The sequence below is a fragment of the Amblyraja radiata genome, chromosome 22, assembly GCF_010909765.2.
Source record: "Amblyraja radiata isolate CabotCenter1 chromosome 22, sAmbRad1.1.pri, whole genome shotgun sequence".
Taxonomy (NCBI): Eukaryota; Metazoa; Chordata; class Chondrichthyes; order Rajiformes; family Rajidae; genus Amblyraja; species Amblyraja radiata.
The window spans coordinates 31,931,689-31,956,304 of NC_045977.1; the positions used below are offsets into that span (position 1 = coordinate 31,931,689).

At 39.4% G+C, this 24,616-nt stretch overlaps 1 protein-coding gene across 1 annotated transcript in view; it reads left to right on the forward strand.

The window, feature by feature from the left end:
* Window positions 1-269: 269 nt before the first annotated feature.
* flii (FLII actin remodeling protein) overlaps window positions 270-24,616 on the forward strand; it is a 44,005-nt gene continuing 19,658 nt past the window's right edge. The window contains exons 1-16 of the mRNA XM_033040944.1: window positions 270-391; window positions 5,928-6,038; window positions 6,747-6,818; window positions 7,752-7,832; window positions 9,027-9,112; window positions 9,730-9,891; window positions 10,873-10,976; window positions 12,543-12,718; window positions 13,854-14,011; window positions 15,630-15,714; window positions 16,136-16,283; window positions 17,456-17,589; window positions 18,955-19,167; window positions 19,677-19,856; window positions 21,716-21,795; window positions 22,940-23,014. Coding sequence (XP_032896835.1) covers window positions 272-391; window positions 5,928-6,038; window positions 6,747-6,818; window positions 7,752-7,832; window positions 9,027-9,112; window positions 9,730-9,891; window positions 10,873-10,976; window positions 12,543-12,718; window positions 13,854-14,011; window positions 15,630-15,714; window positions 16,136-16,283; window positions 17,456-17,589; window positions 18,955-19,167; window positions 19,677-19,856; window positions 21,716-21,795; window positions 22,940-23,014 — 1,985 coding nt within the window. The 5' untranslated portion in view covers window positions 270-271. The remainder of the gene's footprint in view (window positions 392-5,927; window positions 6,039-6,746; window positions 6,819-7,751; window positions 7,833-9,026; window positions 9,113-9,729; window positions 9,892-10,872; window positions 10,977-12,542; window positions 12,719-13,853; window positions 14,012-15,629; window positions 15,715-16,135; window positions 16,284-17,455; window positions 17,590-18,954; window positions 19,168-19,676; window positions 19,857-21,715; window positions 21,796-22,939; window positions 23,015-24,616) is intronic.

Below are 24,616 nucleotides of genomic sequence, written 5' to 3' on the forward strand. Positions count from 1 at the left end.
AGATGCTGCCTCACCCGCTGAGTTTCTCCAGCATTTTTATCTGCCACCAATTTCCATCCTGTACTTCCTGCACACTTCGATTGCCCAACTTAAGGTCCTGGGGCTGTCGATCAACGGGAGAGGGGGGCGGGGCATGCGCTCACATCCGGAAATGGGTGAGACGCAGCGCAACCAAACCTGATGGACGGCTTGTGATTGATAGACGTTTCGGCCAATTACGCTGATCGAGATCGGTCAGTGCCCGCCCATGTGACAGGTGCTGGCCAATGAGATGCGAAGGAAGGGCGGGGTTAATGGGTGTAGGTTGAGGTGGACTGTCACAGCGGCCATGGCTGCCACCGGAGTCTTGCCCTTCATCAGGGGTGTGGATCTAAGTGGAAATGATTTTAAAGTAAGTCAGTTACATCACGCTGAATATTAATGCTCTGTGTAGAAATGAGCTGTTCCCTGGTCAGTTGTGTGGTATTATGACTTTATTATTGAGCAGCAATCTGATTGTAAGAGGCAGGCAGCCTAGGCCTGTAGGGTGTTTGTATAGTTCTACATAGTCGTTATATTTCTATTCTGCCGAATGTATTGATATTATGTGCTTTGTGTTGACAGTTAATGCAGAATTCCTGATCTTGATGTCATTACCAGCTTCATTGATAACTACTTTCCTTAGAAAGTTATGAAACTTTTGTTATTAAAATAGAAATTCAATCATAATACCGGCTTAATTCTTGGCTTAATCTATTGTTTTTTCTTTGGCAAATGTAAACTTTGAGACACAAACATTTTCCAGGATTATTGATGAATGGAGAATCATAACATCATGGAAGACAAATGACATAGAAGTTAGTTGAAAATGTGCAAAATAGCATAGTAAACTTTCCATCTCTTGATCGTATTGACTTAATTGTTTCTTCAACCAAGATTACCTCACCACCTTCTTCTTTCGGTCTCTTCCTCTCCCTATTTTGTTTGAAAAGACTTTAAACAAGAATGTTAAATAACTGCACAACTTTATAACATGTTTCAGGCAGAGCTATAATATGTCTTATCAGCACTTCGGCTATCTACATGCTTCACAACAGACTCCTTTTCACTTCCAGCCTTTATTTGTTCTTCCTTCTAAACAACCTCACTTTTTTTAGCTTCTATTCCCATGTCTGTTTTTCTCTCTTTTGTACCTTCTCAACTTCCCATTCCTCTGCCAAGCTCAATTAAACCCTCCCCAAATCTGCCTACAAGGAGGTTAGTCCTAGTTCTGTTAAGCCACAGCCTGTCTGACATTGATAGGTCCTATCTTCCCCACAACATTTCCCATGCCTTTTTGTCCCCAAAGGCCTTGCTAGTAGGTCTCCCGTGAGAGGATTCAAAAGGACCTGAATTACAGCGGAACAGCCATTTTGGAGTGGGCCATTGTGAGAATGGCTGTCGCAAGGCTGAACGGCTGTGTTTGAGGTGTAAATGCATCAGAGCAGGTGTGGATTACGTGGACTTTAGCAAGGCTTTTGACAAAATCCTGCATAGTATCATCATGGATAATATATATTAATGATATGAGTAAGAATTGTAGATGGTATAATTAGTAAGTTTACAGAAAACATCAAATTTGGTAGTGTGGTGGACAGTGATGAAGATTGTCTAAAGGTACAACAGGATCTGGATCAATTGGAAAGTGGGACAAGGAATGGCAGTTGGAATTTAATTTGTGCAAGTGCAATGTGATAGATTTCACTAAGTTAATCCAGGGCTGGACATACACAGTGAATGAAAAGGCCCTGGGAAATGCGGTAGAAGAGAGAGACCAAGGGGTACAAGTACATGGTTTCCTGAAAATGGTGACACGGGTAAATTAGATGGTGAAGAAGCTGCATAAATGCTTGCCTTCATCGGTTGGGAATGAGGACAAGAGTTGGGACTTGATGTTGCGACAGTATAAGATGTTGTGGAGACCACTTAGGGTATTGTGTGTAGTTCTGGTCACCATACTATGGGAAGGATGAGATGAAGCGAAATAGGGTGCAAAAAAGTTTCAATAGAATATTGATGAGGCTTGAGTTTTAAGTAGAAACTGGATAAACTGGGAGTATTTTCATTGGAATGAAGGAGGCAGAGGAGTGACCTTATATATAGGTTTATCAGATCGTGAGGGGCATAGATAAAATGGATTGTTACAGTCTTTTTCCCAGGGTAGAGGAGTTTAAACTGGAGTCATACGTTTAAGATGAGAGAAGAAAGATTTAAAGAGGGCTTAAAAAGCACATTTTCCACGCAGAGGGTGGGGTGGATGGGGAACGAGTTGTCAGTGAAAGTAGTAGAGGTGGGTACAATTACAATGTTTACAAGGTACATGGATAGGAAAGGTTTTGGGGGCAATGGGCCAATTCCAGGCACGTGAGACCAGCTCAAGAAGATGCTTTGGGCAGCATTGATGAGTTGGTCTAAAGGGCCCATTTCTTTTTTTTTCTTTTTTTTTAATTTTTTATTATTTTTATTAGAAGTACGGTAAATTACAATAATACACAACACATATATCTTAATACATTTTTTGTACCGCTTCATTTTTTTGAGCTTTAAGAAAAAGATAGAAGTAAGGAAAGTAAAGAAAATGCGCAAGAGTCGTGAAGTGCAAGAGAGTGTTGGGAAAAGAAAGCCCCTTAGAAAAGAAGTTAGAGAAGGAAGTAAAGTAAGAAAGTAGTCCCTAGAAAAGAAAGAAAAAGAAAGTAGGAACATTCGCTCTATTATAACATTAAACTCCGCAGAAAGGGGACTACCAACCAAGTCTGTTTTTGTTGTTTTACCTCCCATTGCCAGGTCCTGATACCATTTATTTATTTATTTATTTATTAAATTACTGCTGCACCTCATGCTTGTAATAGGTCCAGAAACGTAGACCACGTCTTTTGGAATTGGTCTGCTTTACCTGCTAAGAGGAATCTCATCTCTTCCAGATGTAATGTTTCAAACATATTTGATATCCACATTTTTATTGTTGGTGTGGGCGCATTTTCCCAGAATTTAAGTATGAGCTTTTTTCCCATTATTAGCCCGTAATTGAATAAATTCTTCTGATACACGTTTAATTCAGGGTTACCTTCCGATATTCCAAAAATGATCCATTCTGGTTTTGGTACCAGTTTTATTTTGATTAATTTTGAAAAAATATCAAATATTTCATACCAGAATTTTTGGATTTTTGTACAAAAAACAAAAGAATGCGCTATGGTAGCTTCTTGACACAGACATTTATCACAGATTGGTCTAAAGGGCCCATTTCAATGCATTTTCTTTAGCAAAGTGAAGGACTGTATGAATTTAAAGCCCTTCCTTTTGCACAAATTTCCTGCTAGCCATTCGTCAGTGTTATCCTCCTATGTATTCATTTGAGGCTCTTTTTCTTAATCTATCACCTAATTCAATAAAATATGCTTGCATTCTTATTTCTGCCTATGTCATTGGTAGCAATATGGGCCACAGTCTTTGGCTGTTCACTCTCCTTGTCCAAAAGATTCTGCCAGGACTTACTGATGCTCTTTATTTTACCACCAGGGAAGCAACACATTTCCTGAAATGAGATCAGTGACTGCTGAAGCTCTAACTATAGAATATCACCTTGCTGTCATAGAATATCTTGGCTTTGTTTTCTCTTTCCCTGTGCAGTCGAGCTACCCGTTGTGGTATGCTCCTGGCTCTGGCAGTGATGGGCAAGAGAGCATTCGTTTTCCCCCATCAGAATTAGAAATTGAATATTGCTTGGGGAATGAGGACTCCTGAAATACCTGCCAGCTTTTTGTTTTGAGTGTCACTTTATCTGCCGTGGTTGTACATGTCATGGGATATGTATTCCATGGGTCCAAAGTATCCCGCATGATACCATTAGATTAGCTCTGTCCTTCTCTACCTGTGCTATGATGGTGGATGATCCTCTTCCAAAATATGCAGTTCACAAAATTCAGCCCTGTGGATGGAATGTGACAGCTGTTGCTCAGGCTCCAAGATGCAGAGATTGAATTGCTCCAGCTGGTGACTCTTCTGTACTGTGGCTGTATAGGGCATGGGGAGTGCATTCCAAGGGTCTGAAGTGCCCTGCATGTCTCCATTAGATTAACTCGTTGGGCAAAAATTAAAGTCGTATTTGCATTGTATTAGTTTTTTATTTCCACATGTGGGACAACTTCAGTGGGACACAGTGTGGGACAACTTCATTTGTGTGCTATCCAGTCAAATCATACCATACATGGGTACAATCCAGGAGGTGCAAAGAGTATAATTCCAGAGTGCAGAATATAGTGTTAGAGTGTTATAGTGTTACTGCTCCAGAGAAAGTGCCAGGGCTGCAATGAAGTAGGTTGTGAAATCGGGTCTGCACCCTTGTCTTATGAGAAGTCTGTTCTAGTAGTTTGGAAAGGGGAATAAGCTGTTCATGATGTGCTTTCAATCTGTTAGTATCTTCTGCCTGATGAGAGAGAAGAAGGAATGACTGGGGAGTGCGTGGTCCTTAATTGTGTTGCCTGCTTTATCTTCTTCTTTTCATGTCCTTCTTGTTACAAATGTTGACCTCGCTGTCATGATCCGCCCTAAAAAGGATGCAAGCTTCCGGCGACAATCAGTGGAAGCCATCAATTGTCGCAATAGATGATGGTGGTAGCAGAATCAGCTCAGGATACTTCCAGTATCCAGCCCCGCGACGTGGACGCTTCCGCTGCTTTACCTATCCAGTGTGACGTGCAGGGTTGGCTGGTTTGTGTGATAGACTGAGCTGTAATCACAACTCTGCCATTTCCTGAGGTCTTGGCAGAGAAGTTGCCAAACCAAGTGATGATGCATTGTATAGTAAATCAATAGAAATTATTAAGGACATGTTCTGTGTCCCGTCCCCCCCCTCCCTCCTCCCCTAGTGCTGGAGTAACTGAGTGGGTTCGGCAGCATTCCTGGAGATCACGGTGGCGCAGCGGTAGAGTTGCTGCCTTACAGTGAATGAGGCGCCGGCCACCCATGTTTGATCCTGACTAAGGGTGCTGTCTGTACGGAGTTTGTACGTTCTCCCCCTGACCTGTGTGGGTTTTCTCCGAGATCTTCAGTTTCCTCCCACACTCCAAAGACGTACAGGATTGTAGGTTAATTGGCTTGGCCAATGTAAACATTGTCCCTAGTGGGCGTTGGATAGTGTTAATCTACGGGGATTGCTGGTCGGCGCGGACCCGGTGGGCCGAAGGGCCTGTTTGCGCGCTGGATCTGTAAAGTAAATTAAAATCATGGATGTGCCGTTTCGAGTCAGACCCTTGATCAGTCAGAAGAAGGGTTCCGGCCTGAAACAACATCTATCCATGTTCCCCAGGAATGCTACAAGAGTCGCAGAGTTATTCGAGCACTGTGTCCATTTTTGGAAATTTACATCATTGTTAATGGGATCTAGCTGTGCAAAAATGTGGGTGCTTTATATCTTGCATTATAACTTTTTTTGTTTGGAGAGGGAGAATGTGTGAGCTGCTTTATGAGCTTTATGAGAGTGGCAAGTATACATAATATGTACACTTTAGCGGTGATGTAATGGCTAAGATATCCAAGATTAAACTTATGTTGGAACTTCAACATACTTATTATTGAGTGCTTAAATTGCAAATCTCATGCCAGACGAGCAGTCTTGCAATTTATAGACAGTGGAGGATTGAACAAGATGATAAGGTAGAACTAGCTAGTGCGGGCGTACCTGTGAAAATTGATGCTTGGCTTTCAAATGATGTCACTGAGTGGTTGTACTCTTGGTCACTGCCTTTGAGATTTTGATACAGCTTTGAATTTTTACTTAATTATATAACTTGTGTGGAAGTTATGTTGATGTTGTTATTTTAACCACATTGACGTCTGCTTGAAATATGTAGATGCATGACCAGGGCATGTTTCGAAAGCAAAATGTAATGTTTTTTTCTTTTGCAAAGGGTGGTTATTTTCCTGAACATGTTAAGTGTATGACCAGTTTGCGATGGCTGAAACTGAACCGAACAGGACTTTGCTACTTACCCGAGGAATTGGCTTCTCTTCATAAACTGGTAAAGTGTTTCTTTCAAATTACAAACAAAATCAAAATGCAAATGTTTTTTGTATCACCCTCCCCCTAATTTCAGTGACGAGCAATATCTCCTTTGAGGGTTAATTAATATTAATGGCATCCATTTTAGTTTTCCCACGCAACGAACCTCTCGAGTTCAACCAACTCGCAGTATGTGGACTGCACGGAGGAAAAACCTTTGTTATACTGTTATTACTATCAGTGAATATGGTTGAAATGAGCTGTCTGTCTACTCTTGATCACCAATCAGTTTGGAACTATTTATGCATTGGTGTGAGGACCATGTTGATTGTGAATCTTCTTATGACCTGGTACCCTTTTGGTTCTGTCTATGTTCACACATAATGGGTGGCCAGAAAGGAATTTACTTCCATGGAAGTCAACTCTGGTCAGAGTCACTCTTATTAGGAGATGCAGTTGTCTTATGATAGAATTATTTATTTTGTTGGATTGTGATCTTGTCCGCAAATTGGCTAATAATAGTGGCAAAAATAAATTGTTCACTACCATGCTTAGAATTTGAGGTCTTGGTTACTGTAAATTATAGAACTATAGATTATTTCCTTTGCATGTTTACAAAACTGGGTCATTGTTTGTGCCAGTAATTTTTTTAAAGTGTTGATTAATTACAAAAAAATGTGAAATGGTTTACTCTGCTTCTAACCCGAAGGTTTTGGTTTCATTGTAGGAACATTTATCAGTGAGTCATAACAGTTTGACAACACTTCATGGGGATCTCTCTAGTCTGCCTTGCTTGCGGGTGAGTAATAAGACCGGTCATTTCAGAAAGGACTGTGGGAACCAATTCCAGCTATTCTTGAAGCAGCAGTTCAAGATAAAACAAAGTTTTTAAAAATGTGGATATTTTTCACTGCATAGTCCCTTAAGTCCCCATATCCAGAAAGACTGGATAGACTCGGCTTGTACTCGCTAGAATTTAGAAGATTGAGGGGGGATCTTATAGAAACTTACAAAATTCTTAAGGGGTTGGACAGGCTAGATGCAGGAAGATTGTTCCCGATGTTGGGGAAGTCCAGAACAAGGGGTCACAGTTTAAGGATAAAGGGGAAATCGTTTAGGACTGAGATGAGAAAAACATTTTTTACACAGAGAGTGGTGAATCTCTGGAATTCTCTGCCACAGAATGTAGTTGAGGCCAGTTCATTGGCTATATTTAAGAGGGAGTTAGATGTGGCCCTTGTGGCTAAAGGGATCAGGGGGTATGGAGAGAAGGCAGGTACAGGATACTGAGTTGGATGATCAGCCATGATCATATTGAATGGCGGTGCAGTCTCGAAGGGCCGAATGGCCTACTCCTGCACCTAGTTTCTATGTTAATTATGGCCGCTTCCTTCATCATTTCTGTTCCTGATCCTACTTTCCAGAACATCCTTAATGCTTCTTTTATTGGGGATCACCATTTTACATTGTAATTTTGTGATCCCAAGCTCAGATACACTGATCTACCTTCCAAGCATGAAATCTTGAGAATTTGTAGCTGTAACTAAGTTATATTTAGACGGTATGCATAACATATTGTTCATGAAAGAATCTAATCTGCAAATCAGACAGCTTTTTAGACTTTTGTAATTTATTCAGACCTTGACATGTTAGTGTTCCGTATTTGATTAAAACCACTGTTTAACTATCATGGAACAGTAAATGTCTAAAATATCCTTTGTGTTCTCCATAGGCCATTGTTGCTCGAGCTAATAACTTGAAAAATTCTGGTGTTCCTGATGACATTTTCCAGTTGGATGATCTCTCTGTGCTGGTAGGTTTAAAGGGTTTATTACAGGGAATTGCATTCACTGTGGGGAAAATATTTTCTGGATATTACTTCCTGAAGATTACTTAACAATAAATATGTAAAGCTAGAGGAGCATTCAGGAGTGGTTTTAAAGCTATCTGCTCGTTATATTTGTTTAAAATCAAATATTTAACAAAAATAGAGGATATTTCAGTATCATCTTGCAGCCTCAGTTCTTGATGTTTTTTGTATGCTTTGCAAATCCCATGGAATTTTCATCCATCAGATTCACAGTGAGTGTAATTTTTTATAGGAGAATATGGTAATTGGCAGGAGAAGTTGGTGGAAAGGAAGTCCATGGTTTTCTGTGCGTGAGGTCAAGACCTTCAGCATTGGCAGGCTTTCCTAGTTCAGTATCAGCTTCAATTATTTTGTATTGCCCAGTTCTGCCTTAGCACGTGGCCTATGCTCAGCATTTTCCAAAGGAACGCAGGACCAGAGATTGGAAGCTACCACTGTTGGTACATTTCAATCTTGCTCTAGCATTTCTGTGCGATTGTGTATATTTGCTTCAAAGGTGACCAAACATTGATTTATTCTGCAACTCTTTCATACTTATTATGACTCAGGAGGCCATTTGGCTTATCGAGGCTTCTGGTAAATCAATTCTATACATTCTAGTTCTCCTCTTATTTCCCTGTAAACCTGCAACCTGTCCTCTCACACATACATATCAACCTCCATTCCCATTGATTATTTTACAATTTCCGTATTGTATGCGGTAATTTATAGTAACCAATTAATCTACCCACATGTCTTTCATATTACAAGGGCACCTGGTAGAAATCTATGCAAATACACAAAGAGCGTGTAAACTTCGTACAACAGCACATGTGGTCAGGATCAAACCCAAATCCCTCGTATAACCGGTGCCATCTACAATATGCTTAGATATTTCGAGCAGCATTTATCAAATGGGAAATCGTAGTCACAGAACAGTATGTCATTTTCAATCCCATCCTTTTCACCTCCTTTAATGCTACAATTGTTAGCATCAAAGATTCTGAAGGCAAGCATTCAAAAGATGTTCTGTGCAAATGCACTGCAATCTCAAGAGGAAATAAGGATATCTGTTTTGGGGAAATAATCTATCCAAATAAGATCGTTCTTCTGCTTTGAGAATGTACTTGATGCACTGATATACACTTTGTGTTTCAGGACCTCAGCTATAATCAGTTGACTGAGATTCCTAGGGAACTAGAGAATGCTAAAAACATGCTGGTGCTCAACTTGAGTCATAACAGGTAGGCATGAATCCCACCGTAAATACATTGGTTGTGGGATTTTTAAAAACTTTTTTCTGTTTTCTGTTTTCATTTTTTTCAATTTGTTCTATGTGTATGAAATTGTGCAATCATTGAATAGATATTGGAAGATAAGTTTGTTCTGTAGAACTGTTGGACCAAATTACCTCCTTGCCCACACCTCCAGTACTGAGGTGCTTACTTGCTGGCTTTTGCTCATAGTTTTGAAGTTGGCTCTTGTAGTTATATGCCGGAATGTAATTTCCATAACTCTGCCTCCCCTACAAAGCCCAACCAACTTCCCACCACTTCACATCTTTCCCTGACAACATGTATAGCAGGGAAAACCTCTAGCTCTAGCTTGATACTGCCCTTCACAGATACAATGAAGAGTGAAACACATGTCCCAGCGAGTTGTGCTATAACATCATTATGATGTAACAAGGAACTGCAGATACTGCTTATACCAAAGAAAGGCACAAAATACTAGAGTAACTCGGTCGGTCAGGAAGCATCTCTGGAAAACCTGGATAGATGACACTAGTTTGCTTGTCATTTTTTTCCTTGTATTTGGATATCATATATTCTTATTTCTAATACTTTGTGTTCCTTTGCAGTATTGACAACATCCCAAACCAACTGTTTATAAACCTCACTGATTTGCTATACCTGGACCTGAGTGAAAATAAGCTGGAGAGTTTGCCTCCTCAGATGAGACGCTTGGTTCATCTCCAGACACTAATTTTGAATAACAACCCACTCATGCATGCGCAAATGCGGTAAGTGACAACCAAAAGCAAGTCTCTCTGTTTAATTTCATGTCATAAAAAAATAAAATATCAGAAGCTGACGAATGAGTCAGGTGTTTGAATGGGTACCATGGTAAAAGTGAAAATACTTTCAGAAATTGGCCCCAGTCTTAGTCACGTGTGTGACCAACAATAGGAAAAATTGGGGAATACATCTCTTCTAATCCCGAAAGCATTACAGGTATATTGTTTTGTACTGTATATATGATTCTTTTTTTTTTAAGTTTATCAAGTGAATGTTTCGTTATGTTGACAATGTTTGTTTAGGGTCAGAGGTCAAATATGACTGGTCATGTGTGGCCTCACACGGAAACATTTTTTTCATAACTCCGTTTTATCTTACAAACTCTGTGAATTTTAAAAAGCTAGAATGTTCATATCTTTAGCTGACTTGCATTATAGTTCTGTAGGTAGAAAAATAGCAGTGAATAAGATTAATCTCTTAGAATCATTTTTTTTCATGTATTACTTTATGTGATGCCACCTGGTCACATGTGTGACATTTTGGTTCACTTTCCAAAGAATGGCCCAATTGCTTTGACAAGAATGTTTGGTCTTTCTGGCTGACGAGCTATTGTCATGTCAGTGAATGGCTATCGTAGAGTGATTCTCGTAGAGCTACAAAGTTAATTTTCCCGTAGTATGCTCCATGAGGCTTTTTTTGTGCCAATGAAGCAAGAACAGCACCAAAGTATCAAACAAGTTTGTTTCCACCACCCACAATGGTAAGAAGTTCTAACAGTTATTGTTATTGGTAATAAATCCTGGCACAATGGATAGAATGGCTTGTTTCTGTGCTGAAGCATCATAATAGAGATGATAACTTAGAACAATTTCCATTTTCTATACCACTGAACAGTTGACCAGGGTTTACTTTAGTTTTGTGCATTAATCTGCAGGTTTGATGGAATTCCAGCAGGGAGTATAATTCATTGTACTAATCTCTTGCAGGCAGCTTCCTGCAATGACAGCTCTACAAACACTGCATCTCAGAAATACACAACGCACACAAAGCAACTTGCCTACAAGCTTCGAGGCCCTGTCTGGTCTGTTGGGTAAGACAAATCCTTTGTTAAATTGAGCTGCTTCTGCACATTTCAGTCCAGCTGTTCATTAAAAAAAAATCTCTTCCCCTACATGTCTTTGTTTGCAAAATCTTGCATTACATTTGCCTTCTCCTTTGAAATTTTATACAGCTCAATGATTCCAATGTCTCCATCACACAGTCCTCTAGCTTTAAGAACAGTCTCTTACCTATTTCTGCTCACTTGCCTTGTGTGGCTCTGTGTTATATCAGTTTGTTATGTTGCACATTCTTAATATAAGCCATTTTAAGCAGTAATTCTACCGAGTGGCTTGACGTTGACCTTCATCCTAATCCTGGATGGAAGTGTGATAGACTTGCTTTGTGAAATTGTGGCTGTCCATTTAATCATTTGTTTTCTTTGATTGCAAGTCACTATTAACAGGGTACCAATTACTTTCTGAATCTGTGTCTGTCTTAGCTTGGTTTCAGTTCTGTTGAGTGAAACTGACAACCTTTTTCACTCTTTGTATTGATTGATTGAAAAAGACACCGTGGAAACAGTACTTTGGCCCACGTTGTGCACGTTAACCATTGATCAGTCGTTCCCACTCGTTCTATATTCCACTTTCACAGCCACTCCCCATAGACTAGGGGCACTTAACCTACAAACTTGCACATCTTTGGGATGTGAAAGCAAACAGGAGCACCCGGAGGAAGCCCACGTGGTCACAGGGAGAACGTGCAAAATCCACACAGACAGCACCTGAGGTCAGGATCGAATCTGAGTCTCCTGCGCTGTGTGATAGCAGCTCATGTACTGACTCATCTCAGTAATATATGAGTACAGCCGACTCCCACGTTACAGTGGGTGTGAGGGGTTTTCTTTCCTCAGTAAATGGTCCATGGTGTGGCTTTGTATTATGGAAAACCGCGATATCCATACCTCCATAAAGAAATATTAGCTGAAAAAAAATTGTGTTTATTTTTCACATAAATTCTATGAAAGTGAATTTCATTCGATATCTCAAACTTTTGAGTTAATGATGCTTTATTTTGGGTTGCATATTATGAATTCCATAAGAGTAAATTTTGGTTATCTGAGTGGCTGTAACGTGAGTGTCACCTGTATCTAACTTACAATTGTTTTTGTTCTTCTTATGATGTGGAATTGATGATTAGTTTTAAACAAATCCTGCTCTGTAACAGAGTACCAGGAGCCAGGAGCAACAGTGAAGCAACTGGACTTGCCCTGGACTTATCCTTGTGCCAAAAGCAAGAATATAAAGTCCGCCAAGGGCATGCATAGGATCCTCCCAAGAGAGATTTTGGTGCTTTGTTTTTGGGTTAGAACTGCTTCCATGAAGGGGATATTTTAGAAATAATATCAGGTTAATTCTTTCAAAAATTGACTGATGTCTAGGTAAAGGGTAAGTTCACATGGTAATTTTATTCATAAGTTTAAATTTTTTAATTAAGATATTTAAAATGTATGTGCCTGGTAATCATCCTAACCTGTAGCCTTGCTTATTCGAGCATGATCAAACATGTGTTTTAAACTTCTCAAATCTTAAAAGTGTTACAATTTGTTTTGCAGATGTGGACTTGTCGTGTAATGATCTTAGCCGGGTACCTGAGTGCTTGTATACCCTCTCGTCTCTGCGGCGGCTGAACCTCAGCACCAACCAGATCTCCGAGCTCTCACTCTGCATCGATCAGTGGACGCAGCTGGACACACTGAACCTCTCCCGCAACCAACTCACTTCACTTCCTGTATGATAATAATATTATTTAAAAAATAGGTTGTGCAAATGTGTTATGGCAAATCGACTTGAAAGATAATGCCAGTTATTGTTTTAGCTGTGATTATTTTTATGTTTCTATCTCTATTAATGACAGCTTCATTTGAGTGGTTTACAGATCAAAGAGTATTTTTTACTAGGCCAATAATTCTGGGGTATTGGATAATGTTGCTGGAAGCATTACTGTAAATCACCTGGGAGAAACTATCTGTCCTGGGCACAATCTACGTTGCACCTTTCGTGGGTTTAGTATGCCTCTCGAAGATCAAATATTGACTATTCAAGTTTGATCCTATCCTTGGGAGAATGAAAGAGATTCTTTTTTAGTTTTGTATCTTTCAAATGAGCTACGTTTGTTGTATTTGAACACGAACAAGCAGGATTTCGATGGAATCTTATCGGGCATAGGGAAACTGACAATTCTAGAGGAATTTATGGTAGCCAATGATAACTTGGATCTGATCCCAAAGAGTGTATGCAGGTATGAGCATCGTTCATCTTTTGATTGGCAATAGTTTGGAAAACTAAGGAAACTTGGCAAATTCAAATCAATCTTGTCACCTTTTATACTTGAACATGGGTGCTGAACTAATGTTAACATACTTGCCAACATCTGGTAATAAGGAAGAAAATATGATGCACTCATTTTCTGAATTCCCCGGTGCTAGGGGCTTGAGACCACCACTGTGTCTATGTCCTTTGACATACTGTTTCATTGAATTTGATGTGCATGTCCTTTCTACATCAATTCAGCCCACACACTTTTAGAATAATGTATAAACCTACAGCCTATTTTATGCATAGGGATAAAGGGAAGGTGTTTGTTGATGTGAAGCATAATTAGTTCTTGCTGCTTCTAGCCTCTTGTGATGAAACTCAGCTTTTTATTTTGCTGTTTTGATTATTATCTATGCAGAAAAGGGCTGATGGAAGTGAAATGTAAATGCTTACAAGCTCTGGAGCAAATGAATTTGCTTGCAAATCTGTACTAAAACAAATGAATCTAATCAGACCCAAGCAACAGTTTACTTACAATGACAGTAACAAGCAGTGAATGATGTGTGATTGTGTTCAGCTCCAAAATTGACCGTGTATGTCTTCTTCAGTCAGCCATCTGCAAGTTAACAAAGATAAAGAAGTTGTACTTGAACTCAAACAAGCTGGATTTCGATGGAATCCCATCAGGCATTGGAAAATTGGCCAACTTGGAGGAATTTATGGCAGCCAATAATAACCTTGAGCTGGTCCCAGAGAGTCTGTGCAGGTACGAACTGTATTCATTCTTCAGCTTCTGCTTCCTGTATTAAGTCCTCTTACGGCAGTGTTTTGAATTAATTTACCCTTGGGGTCCACAAGGCAGAAATTGTGCCGGGGTATAGTTTTAGAAGTATAGAAACATAGAAAATAGGTGCAAGAGTAGGCCATTCGGCCCTTCGAGCCTGCACCGCCATTCAATATGATCATGGCTGATCATCCAACTCAGTATCCTGTACCTGCCTTCTCTCCATACCCCCTGATCCCTTTAGCCACAAGGGCCACATCTAACTCCCTCTTAAATATAGCCAATGAACTGGCCTCAACTACCTTCTGTGGCAGGGAATTCCAGAGATTCACCACTCTGTGTGAAAAATGTTTTTCTCATCGTGGTCCTAAAAGATTTCCCCCTTATCCTTAAACTTTGACCCCTTGTTCTGGACTTCCCCAACATCGGGAACAATCTTCCTGCATCTAGCCTGTCCAACCCCTTAAGAATTTTGTAAGTTTCTATAAGATCCCCCCTCAATCCTCTAAATTCTAGCGAGTACAAGCCGAGTCTATCCAGTCTGTATTCATATGAAAGTCCTGACATCCCGGGAATCAGTCTGGTGAACCTTCTCTGTACTCCCTCTATGGCAAGAATTTATTTCCTCGGATTAGGAGACCAAAACTGTACGCAATACTCCAGGTGTGGTCTCACCAAGACCCTGTACAACTGCAGTAGAACCTCCCTGTTTCTATACTCAAATCCTTTTGCTATGAATGCTATTTTATATGGGGAGGAAGGAAAATAATGTCTATGATGCTTCAGTACTTTCACTAGGGTAATGATTATTTAGTCAAAGCTGAAATGATGAGTGTAAATCAGCTGTTTGTAGGATTTACCAGCCAAATATGGCCCCATGGAGCCCGTGGCTAGTAATCGGGTAAGTGTTACATAGAAACATAGAAAATAGGTGCAGGAGTAGGCCATTCGGCCCTTCGAGCCTGCACCGCCATTCAATATGATCATGGCTGATCATCCAACTCAGTATCTCATCCCTGCCTTCTCTCCATACCCCCTGATCCCTTTAGCCACAAGGGCCACATCTAACTCCCTCTTAAATATAGCCAATGAACTGGCCTCAACTACCTTCTGTGGCAGAGAATTCCACAGATTCACCACTCTGTGTAAAAAATGATTTTCTCATCTCGGTCCTAAAAGACTTCCCTCTTATCCTTAAACTGTGATCCCTAGTTCTGGACTTCCATAACATCGGGAATAATCTTCCTGCATCTAGCCTGTCCAACCCCTTAAGAATTTTGTAAGTTTCTATAAGATCCCCCCTCAATCTTCTGAATTCCAGCGTGTACAAGCCGAGTCTATCCAGTCTTTCTCCAGGGTTGTCCGTCATGACTGATTCTCTTCCTTTCATCATTTAACTCCAATGCCCCCTACCCACTACCTTCATCTGGCGTGGCCAAGATTGAGTATGATCTTCCACCTATACCCAGCTTGCTTACGGTTAGTTACGTGTAGGTTGAACATTGAGCCGCCACGACTCTCCTATATTGTGAAGAAAATGTAAACCAGACTTTTTCTGCTCTTTAGAAGTGAAAATTTTAACATAGATTTCTAATTGCAGATGTGCAAAATTAAAGAAGCTGATTCTTACTAAAAATCGTCTGGTCACTCTGCCTGAAGCCATCCATTTTCTTGGAGATATACAGGTAGCTTAATTCTAACACAACTTTCATTCAGTTTTGTAGAATACCAAGTTATTAGAGGTTATGTACATATGATGATGCGCATTTTTTTGCAATTCGGGTGGGTCAATTTTCAGAGCATGTGTAGTTGGGAAAATATTCTTTTGATTGTGGGCAAGATGAAGGAGAGTGTTTTGAGTTGTAACTGTTTATCTTCTAGGTATTCGAGCCATTTACAGTGTATATGATAAGGGAATAATGTTTGGTCGACATTTGCGTAGAAATGACCCCACTAAAATCATACCACCTTATCAATATGAAAAAAAAAACAGAAAATTAAAACTGGGTTAATTTTTCTTCCTGTCTATTTTATTTCCGATCTTCAATATTGTGTCATTTATCCCTTCATTCTAAGAAGTTAATTTAATTTATTCTAATCTTTTAGGTTCTGGATGTTCGGGAAAATCCTAATTTGATTATGCCCCCTAAACCAGTGGATCAAACAGCAGAGTTTTACAATATTGACTTCTCCTTGCAGAACCAGCTTAGATTGGCTGGTGCATCACCAGCTGCAGTCGCAGCAGCTGCTGGAGGTACAGACAACTGAGACATAATGTTTATTCACTTTGTGCAACTTATTTCATGTCATCCTATCAAGCTGAAATATCTAGCTGAAAAGATGACATTGTTATCTCACCAAACCATTCTGTGGTGACATTACAGAGTGAACTGGAAAATAACTCTGTTTTGAGTAAGGAATTGCAGATGCTAATTTATACCAAAGATAGACACTAAGTGCTGAAGTAACTCAGCGGGTCAGGCGGCATCTCCGGAGAAAAAGGATGGGTGACGTTTTGGGTCGGATCACTTCTTCAGACTGAAATGAGTGGGGGTGGGAGGCAGTAGAACATGGAGGCAGGAAAAGGGCAGAACCTGTTTTGAGTGTTTAGCACCAAAGTGTGACAGGTTCAGTCAGTATGTTGAGAAGTGAGTTCTCAGGCCAGTGAAAGAAACGGTCTGTGAAAAAGAAACTTCATAGGACAGGGAAGAGGCCAGGATCATGGCAAGCAGAGAGCAAGATGGTTCACAATGAGGTTAGAATGTGAGCATATTAAATCTTTATTCTTTTAATAAAATAAATCAGGCATCTACTCGTGTTCTAACTCAAACCTTCTCTGATCTTACAATGAATGCTGTTATTTTGCCACTCTCGGATTGCAGACTGTTGTAAATCTAAACCTTAAAGTTTACAACCTTAAAGTTTCAAAGAAAAATTATTTGCAAAATCCATTCTTTTATTTTATAATTTCCCGGAATCAGATTATGCTTTTTTTGTGTTGCTATTAGCGGGGCTGTGAAGCATGCTCAACAGGCTAGGCTGCACTAAAGGAGAGAAAGTAGTGACAAAATCAGCGTCTGAAATAGCCAGTTCTGATACAAATAGAATTTAAAAAACAAGTTATCAGAAGTTGAAGAGTTCGATGTTGAGTTCAGAAGGCTGCAGTGTGGCCAGAAGATGAGGCTTTGTTCCTCGAGTATATTTTGGTCTTCATTGGAAGTGTTTCTGGGCATCAGAAGCTTTTCAATATATCACTGAAGCTATTACTCTATAAGCCAAGTCTACGGGATCAAGCTGTTTACATTTTAGCTGATATTGATCCCTGACCAATACTCACGCTTTGGGTGAATTGGGTTCTGCATCTTAAATAAAGTATAAACAAAAATAGGTTTAATTTTTATTTAATTTTCGCTTTTGGAAAAAAAGGGGTCACTCCTCGGGATCCAATAGCTCGAAAAATGCGTCTCCGGAGAAGAAAGGACTCCTCCCAAGATGACCAGGCCAAACAAGTACTGAAAGGAATGAGCGATGTAACACAAGAAAAGAACAAAAAAATGGAGGTAAATACTTGATTCTGATTGAAAACATAAACAGAATAAATGTGGATATCTCTTGAAGGAATAACTGCTAATGTGTGACTCTTTTCTAACAATTTAAAGCTTCTGTAAATATATAAACAGTAAAATCAAAGGAGGATGGTTATCTTGATAATTTGGCAGGTTTCTGTATGTTCTTTTAAAATGAACAATCTCCAGATTATTACAAACTGCAGCACTGTATAAACAACAGTATTCCTAAACAACAAGGACAGAGGGAAGTTAAGGGAGTCTGTATGATCATCAATGTAGATGAGTAGGTTGATAAACAAAAAAATCAAGTTCATCCTCTGATCCGAGAAAAGTATAGCACATTCTTGCTGGCCAAAGCAAATTCTAGGTTTATCCTATCTTCCAGCTCCCACTTCACAGTCTTTCAGGCCGTGTATTTCCAACCTCATCCTAGCAAACAAACTCTATCGTTTGAGTTGAGAAAGTGACATAGAGTCATAGGGCATGGAAACAGGCCCTGCGGCCCAACATGCTCACACCAATAGAGTCATGGAGTCATACAGCATGGAAACATGCCCTTCATGCATGATTGTGAACAGCCAGCAAATAAAGCACACGTCTTTGATTAATATTCTCCCTGCTTGTGAACAAAGGTCAACATTGTACATGCACAAATAGAGAATGCACAAGCCACAAGAAGAATCAATACATTTAAATAAGACCACAAGAAAATGGTGGTGGGAGGGGGGGGGAGAGATGCAATGCAACACAAATTTATGATTCCGTAATGGGCATCAAGACTTAACCTTCACCAAGAAGTTGTTTCTTGCAGTACCCTTTTCGCAACCAAACAAAAAACAAAAATTGCTTGTTAACTGGGTCTACTAATTCTGGGATTTACTCCCCTCAGAAACCACTCTTCAGCTGACAGCTTAGACTTCTTGTGCCAAGGGTATGGAATGAAGCTCCACTCCAGGAAGGGCCCAGTTATTAGACTGACCCACAGAAGAGGAATACTGTGAAAGCAGTCCATTGTCAAGAACAAGTTCCTTAGAACGGATGTAATTATTTGACAAGTAGTATAGGATTCCCCTAGTATATCAAGATTTTTAATTCAGGAACTGGTTTTCACCTATTGTCATAGACACATCAATGGGAAAAGCAGGGAAAACGGTTGACTATACTCAAAGAGATGAATTTGTAATTTCAATTCTAAATCCTGTGATGAATGAAAGGAAGCACGGCTCTTAGATCATTGATTAGGTAATATAGGTTTAATTATGTTCAGTACTCGTACAGTTAGTCAATTTGAAATAATAAATGCTGATAAATCGATCATCTCAAAGTTTGTTCCATTTGTTGCCCTTTTCCTTACAGGAGGTGGGAGAAGTCAAGTACTCCGACCTGAACACCAAGCGATGGGAACAGGGTCTGGAGAAACCTCCACTTGATTATTCGGAGTTCTTCACCGACGATGTTGGCCATATCCCAGGGGTCATGATTTGGCACATAGAGAATTTTATTCCTTCTCAAATTGATGAGGCTTTTCATGGGAAGTTCTACGAAGCAGACTGTTACATTATCCTGAAGGTAACTATCACAGGGAGAAAGTAGAATAGAATTCAGATGAGTAGATGTCATATGAAATGATGCCCTCATAAAGTGAACAATTAAGAAACGTAGATTAATCTCACGTTGCCTTTTCTGTCGCCCCAGAACAAGAAAACGCCTAGTATTATTTTCTCCTCTATTGTCATAAACATGCACTCACGTGCATGCACTTGCGCACGCCCTCGCAGTTATCCCGTTCATTAATAGAGAAATAATGTTTAATTGGACAGAAGATAAATTGCATTGAATACAGAAGTACAAAATTTGAGTTCTTCCCAGGATAATCTCTTAACCTGATAAGTGTTGATCATATAATTCACAATATGATTTCTGCCATAACAATCTGTAAATATGACTGCTAATTTTTGTGGCGTTAACTTTATTTTTAATGTCAGCCATAGGAAATAAAACCATACTTTTTGTGCTCTCAAGATTGTTGTAGTATTTGAATGCTTATTTTTAAACTACTTGATTGCTTTATTTTGTAGACGATACTAGATGAGAACGGTGCTTTGAGCTGGCAAATATTCTACTGGATTGGTCAGGCAGCTACAATGGATAAAAAAGCATGTGCTGCCATTCATGCCGTCAATCTCCGTAATTTACTTGGAGCACAGTGCAGGACAATTCGTGAGGAAATGGGCGATGAGAGTGAAGAATTTAGTGCGGTCTGTATATGATTGGGTATAAAAGTGGCTACACTTAGATATCAGTACTGTCTCTGTGGTTATTTGCAATCTACCTGGTTGATAATGTCATAAGGTCATAAGTGATCTCATGGCTGATCTCTCTCTCTCTCTCCTAACCCCATTCTCCTGCTTTCTCCCCATAACCTCTGACACCTGTACTAATCAAGAATCTATCTCTGCCTTAAAAATATCCACTGACTTGGCCTCTACAGCCTTCTGTGACAAAACATTCCACAGATTCACCATCCCCTGATGAAGAAATGTCTTTTCATCTCCTTCCTAAAAGAACGTCCTTTAATTTTGAGGCTATGACCTCTAGTCCTAGACTCTCCCACTGGTGGAAACATCCTCTCCACATCCACTCTATCCAAGCCTTTCACTATTTTGTATGCTTCAATGAGGTCCCCCCAACAATCTAAACTAAAGCGAGTACAGGCCCAGTGCCGACAAACGCTCATCATAGGTTAACCTACTGATTCCTACTGGGATCATTCTTGTAAGCCAACTCTGGACCCTGTGAATTTTCCCCCCAGTTATTTTCACTTCAATCCATTATTGTTTGTTTTTCATTAAGGTACAGTGCTAGTAGTGGACCAGCTCAATTGGCAATATGATCCTTCATCAATCAATGTACCAAACCAGCTATGTTCCTATGTAGAAATATTACACAATATTCAAACTTGGCTGTGCAGATTCCATGCTTGTCTGGTTTTCACAAGATTGTCTTTATCAATGGGTGACTGGATAAAGAATGGATTTTTTTCATTTTTTAGTTTGTTTAGACTAATAATGATATTTCATTTTGAGAACAGATTTGGGACTTTTTATTCTACTAATGTTGATTTCACACAAGGAATGGGTAACATTTCAGGTCGAGACCCTTCTTCAGACTAGTCAGGAAAAGGGGAAACGAGAGGTATAGACAATGATGTAGAGAGATAAAGAACAATGAATGAAAGATATTGAAAAAGGTAACACTGATTAAAAGTAACACTGATTAAGGAAACAAGCCATTGTTTGGTTGTTGGGTGAAAACAAGAAGCTGGTGCGACTTGGGTGGGAGAGGGATAGAGAGAGGGATAGAGAGAGGGAATGCCGGGGTTACTTGAAGTTAGAGAAATCAATATTCATACCACTGGGCTGTAAGCTGCCCAAGCGAAATATGAAATGCTGTTCCTCCAATTTGCGTTTAGCCTCACTCAGACAATCATGATGTTGGTTCCTGATTCGGACATGGTTTTCCTAAGTTAGACAAGATATTCTTAAGTTCATATTGGCTATCATATTGACCATGAATGGAAATATTAATGGTAGACACTTGTAGCAACATCACTGACTTGTTCTTCAGTGTTCAGTGAAGAGATATTTTCTTTATGGTTTGGTCCCTAGCGTAGACCATAATAAAACTGCAGCAATTTGATTGAAACATTTTTCACACAGAGAGTGGTGAATCTCTGGAATTCTCTGCCACAGAAGGTAGTTGAGGCCAGTTCATTGGCTATATTTAAGAGGGAGTTAGATGTGGTCCTTGTGGCTAAAGGGATCAGGGGATATGGAGAGAAGGCAGGTACAGGATACTGAGTTGGATGATCAGCCATGATCATATTGAAGGGCCGAATGGCCTATCCTGCACCTAATTTCTATGTTTCTATGTAATACAGTTAAACAGTTTACAATGGAATTTACCATCAAGATTGATAACATCATCAAACATGGCACCTTTTTCTTGTCAAAGCAGGAGCTGTTAACCTATCCAAATATCAGCATTGTTTTCAATTGTGTCATGTTTGTAATTAATGCATTAAATCTTTCTCAAATTATGATTTTAATGTCTGCAGATATTTGATAGCATTGCCTATATCGAAGGGGGAACAGCAAGTGGCTTCTACACAGTAGAAGAAGCACTGTACATCACCAGGTAAAAGTTGTAAGAATTGGCTTTCTAACATAGATAGTATGGTGAGAGAAAGATAGACTGAGGAAGAAATTTGAAATTGCTTATTTTTATTACTGGGCTTTTGAATTTTTTTTTGCCTACACAGTAGATTACATTTTAACACTGAGTTTATAATTGCGTGGTGTGTATAGAGTAATTCTACATGAAAATGGGCCATTTGGCCCACACATCCATGCCGAACAGTGGGCACCCATCCATATTAATTCCATCTTTGAGTATTTGACCTGTAACCTTTGGTGTCTAGTGATTCAGGTGCTCATCAAGACACCCCTTAAATTGTAACCCCGGACACTCCCTCTTCCCTCCCCCGTCAGGCAAGAGGTACAGAAATGTGAAAACACATACCTCCAGATTCAGGGACAGTGTCATCCCAGCTGTTATCAGGCAACTAATCTATCATATCATCAACTAGAAAATGGTCCTGAACTGCCATCTACCACATTGGAGATACTCGGACTATCTTTGTTTTTCTGTACTTTATCTTGCACTAAACGTTATTCCCTTTACCCTGTATCTATCTGTACACTGTGGATGGATTGATTGAAATCATGTATAGTCTTTCCGCTGACCAGCACGCAACAAAAAAGCTTTTCACTGTACCTCAGTACATGTGGCAAAAAACGAAACTAAATTAAAGTAGTATTTTAAAGTGTAGTTACTGATGTAAAGGAAAATAGCTGTGAAATCATGAATTGGCGCTTTTGCATGTAAACTATCATCTATTGCAGTTGAAATGATTGGGTTGCTAAAACTAAAGATAAACTTTTCACCCTTATTCTCTGTAACTGTATTTTGTAATGTCTAAGGTTTTAAAAAATATAAGCATAAAATATGTAATTTATCAATTGAACTGATTTTTGTCTCTAAAAATAATTTTATTTGCTAAGGTAGTTATTTGAAAACCATTCCTAGTCTAACTTGATACTTTGCTCAGAGCTGGAACTTTATTGGCTAAAGACATCCCTCAATTTTGAGTATTGCAATTTATTGACTCGCCTTTTTATTGACAAAAGACAAAATTGTTTTATTTTAGAAATTGTGGTTTCCGGCCCAGGAACAATTTTTCTTTTGGCTTTTATTAACTATATTTTTGTCCCTTCTACAGGTTATTTCGCATCTATGGTAAGAAGAATGTAAAATTGGAGCCTGTTCCACTTAAAGCGTCAAGTTTGGATCCTCGGTAAGCTGTTAAATGCAATTTAATTTAGTGACTTGGCAAAAGTTATTTTATTTATTTGTGCTTACTGGGCTCTAAAAATGATAAATTCTACTTGTATTATTCCCAATTAACCATGCCCGATTGTCCCCTATAGCAACAATCAATAAATTCCGTTGTTCTCCTAAATTCAGAATAAGTTGTGAGTGCAAACTACAATTTCTAAATTTGGGGATGAGCCAAAATATGGCAGTATTGTGAACTTCAAGGTCAAATATTATTATTATTATTATTATTATTTATTTATTTCGAACAGAATAAAAGAATAAAAAGCAAGTGTGAAACAGTATACAAAAAACAAAACAAGAATATTTATAAAGTGTCATAAACAATATCTATAAATAAATGAAATCGTATGTGTCCGAAAAGGAGCAGGAAGAAGCCAAAGCTTATTAATTCCCACCCCTATTTCAACTGCTTGTAATTATCTTATACAAATTTAGCAGCTATATGTACACCATATGTACACCAGCAGCTATATGTACACCAAATTATTTACATTTATACACTAATCACATATTTACAAAGCCATACAAAAAAGAAAAAACCCTCATATACTATACAGTATCTTAGTCATATATACAACCCATCACCCTATAATCACCCTTCCCAATACAATCAGTATAACAAATATCCCACTCACAATCACCTATCCTCATCCCAATATCCTTTTAAACAAGTGTTTTTGTACATCTTTTTAAACTGAATTATGCTTGTGCTAAGTTTTATCTCCTGTTCCAGACCATTCCACAAATTCACACCACAGATTGCTATGCACATACTTTTACGTTCTGACATTGAGTTTTTTTTAATTATGTTACCCTCTCAAATTATACCCACCCTGTCTTTCCATAAACAGTTATTGTATATTTCTTGGAAGTAAATTATTTCTTGCTTTGTCAAGGTCAGTTTATTGTCACGTGTACCTATTAAGGTACAATGAAATTTGAGTTACCATACAGCCAAGTGAAAAGCAACAAGACACACAACCACATAAAAGTTAACATAAACATCCATCACAGTGGATTCCTCACTGTGATGGAAGCCAATAAAGTTCAATCTTCTTCCTCTTTGTTCTCCCGCGGTCGGGGAAGTCAAACCATCCCCAGTCGGGGCGATCAAAGCGCCCGCAGCCGACGATCGAAGCCTCCGCCGGGATGATCGAAACTCCTGCGTCAGGGCGGTTGAAACTCACTATGCGGCATGGATAGTCGGCCTCTTCTTACCAGAGACCGTGGGCTTCACGATGTTAAAGTCCACAGACCCCGCTGTTGGAGCTTCGATCCCCAGCAAAGGGATCGCATGCTCCGCGATGTTAAAGTCCCGCAGACTCCGCGGCTTGGAGCGTCGGGTCGGCCGCCAATTCCACGATGTTAGGCCGCAGTGGGGACGGAGATACGATACGGAAAAAGAATCGCATCTCCGTCGAGGTAAGAGATTGAAAAAAAGTTTCCCCCAACTTCCCCCCCCCACCCCCTCCACCCCCACCCCCCACATAACACAAACCAAGGAACATGATAACATACTTTTAACGCATACTAAAAATAACAAAAAGAAGAAAGGACA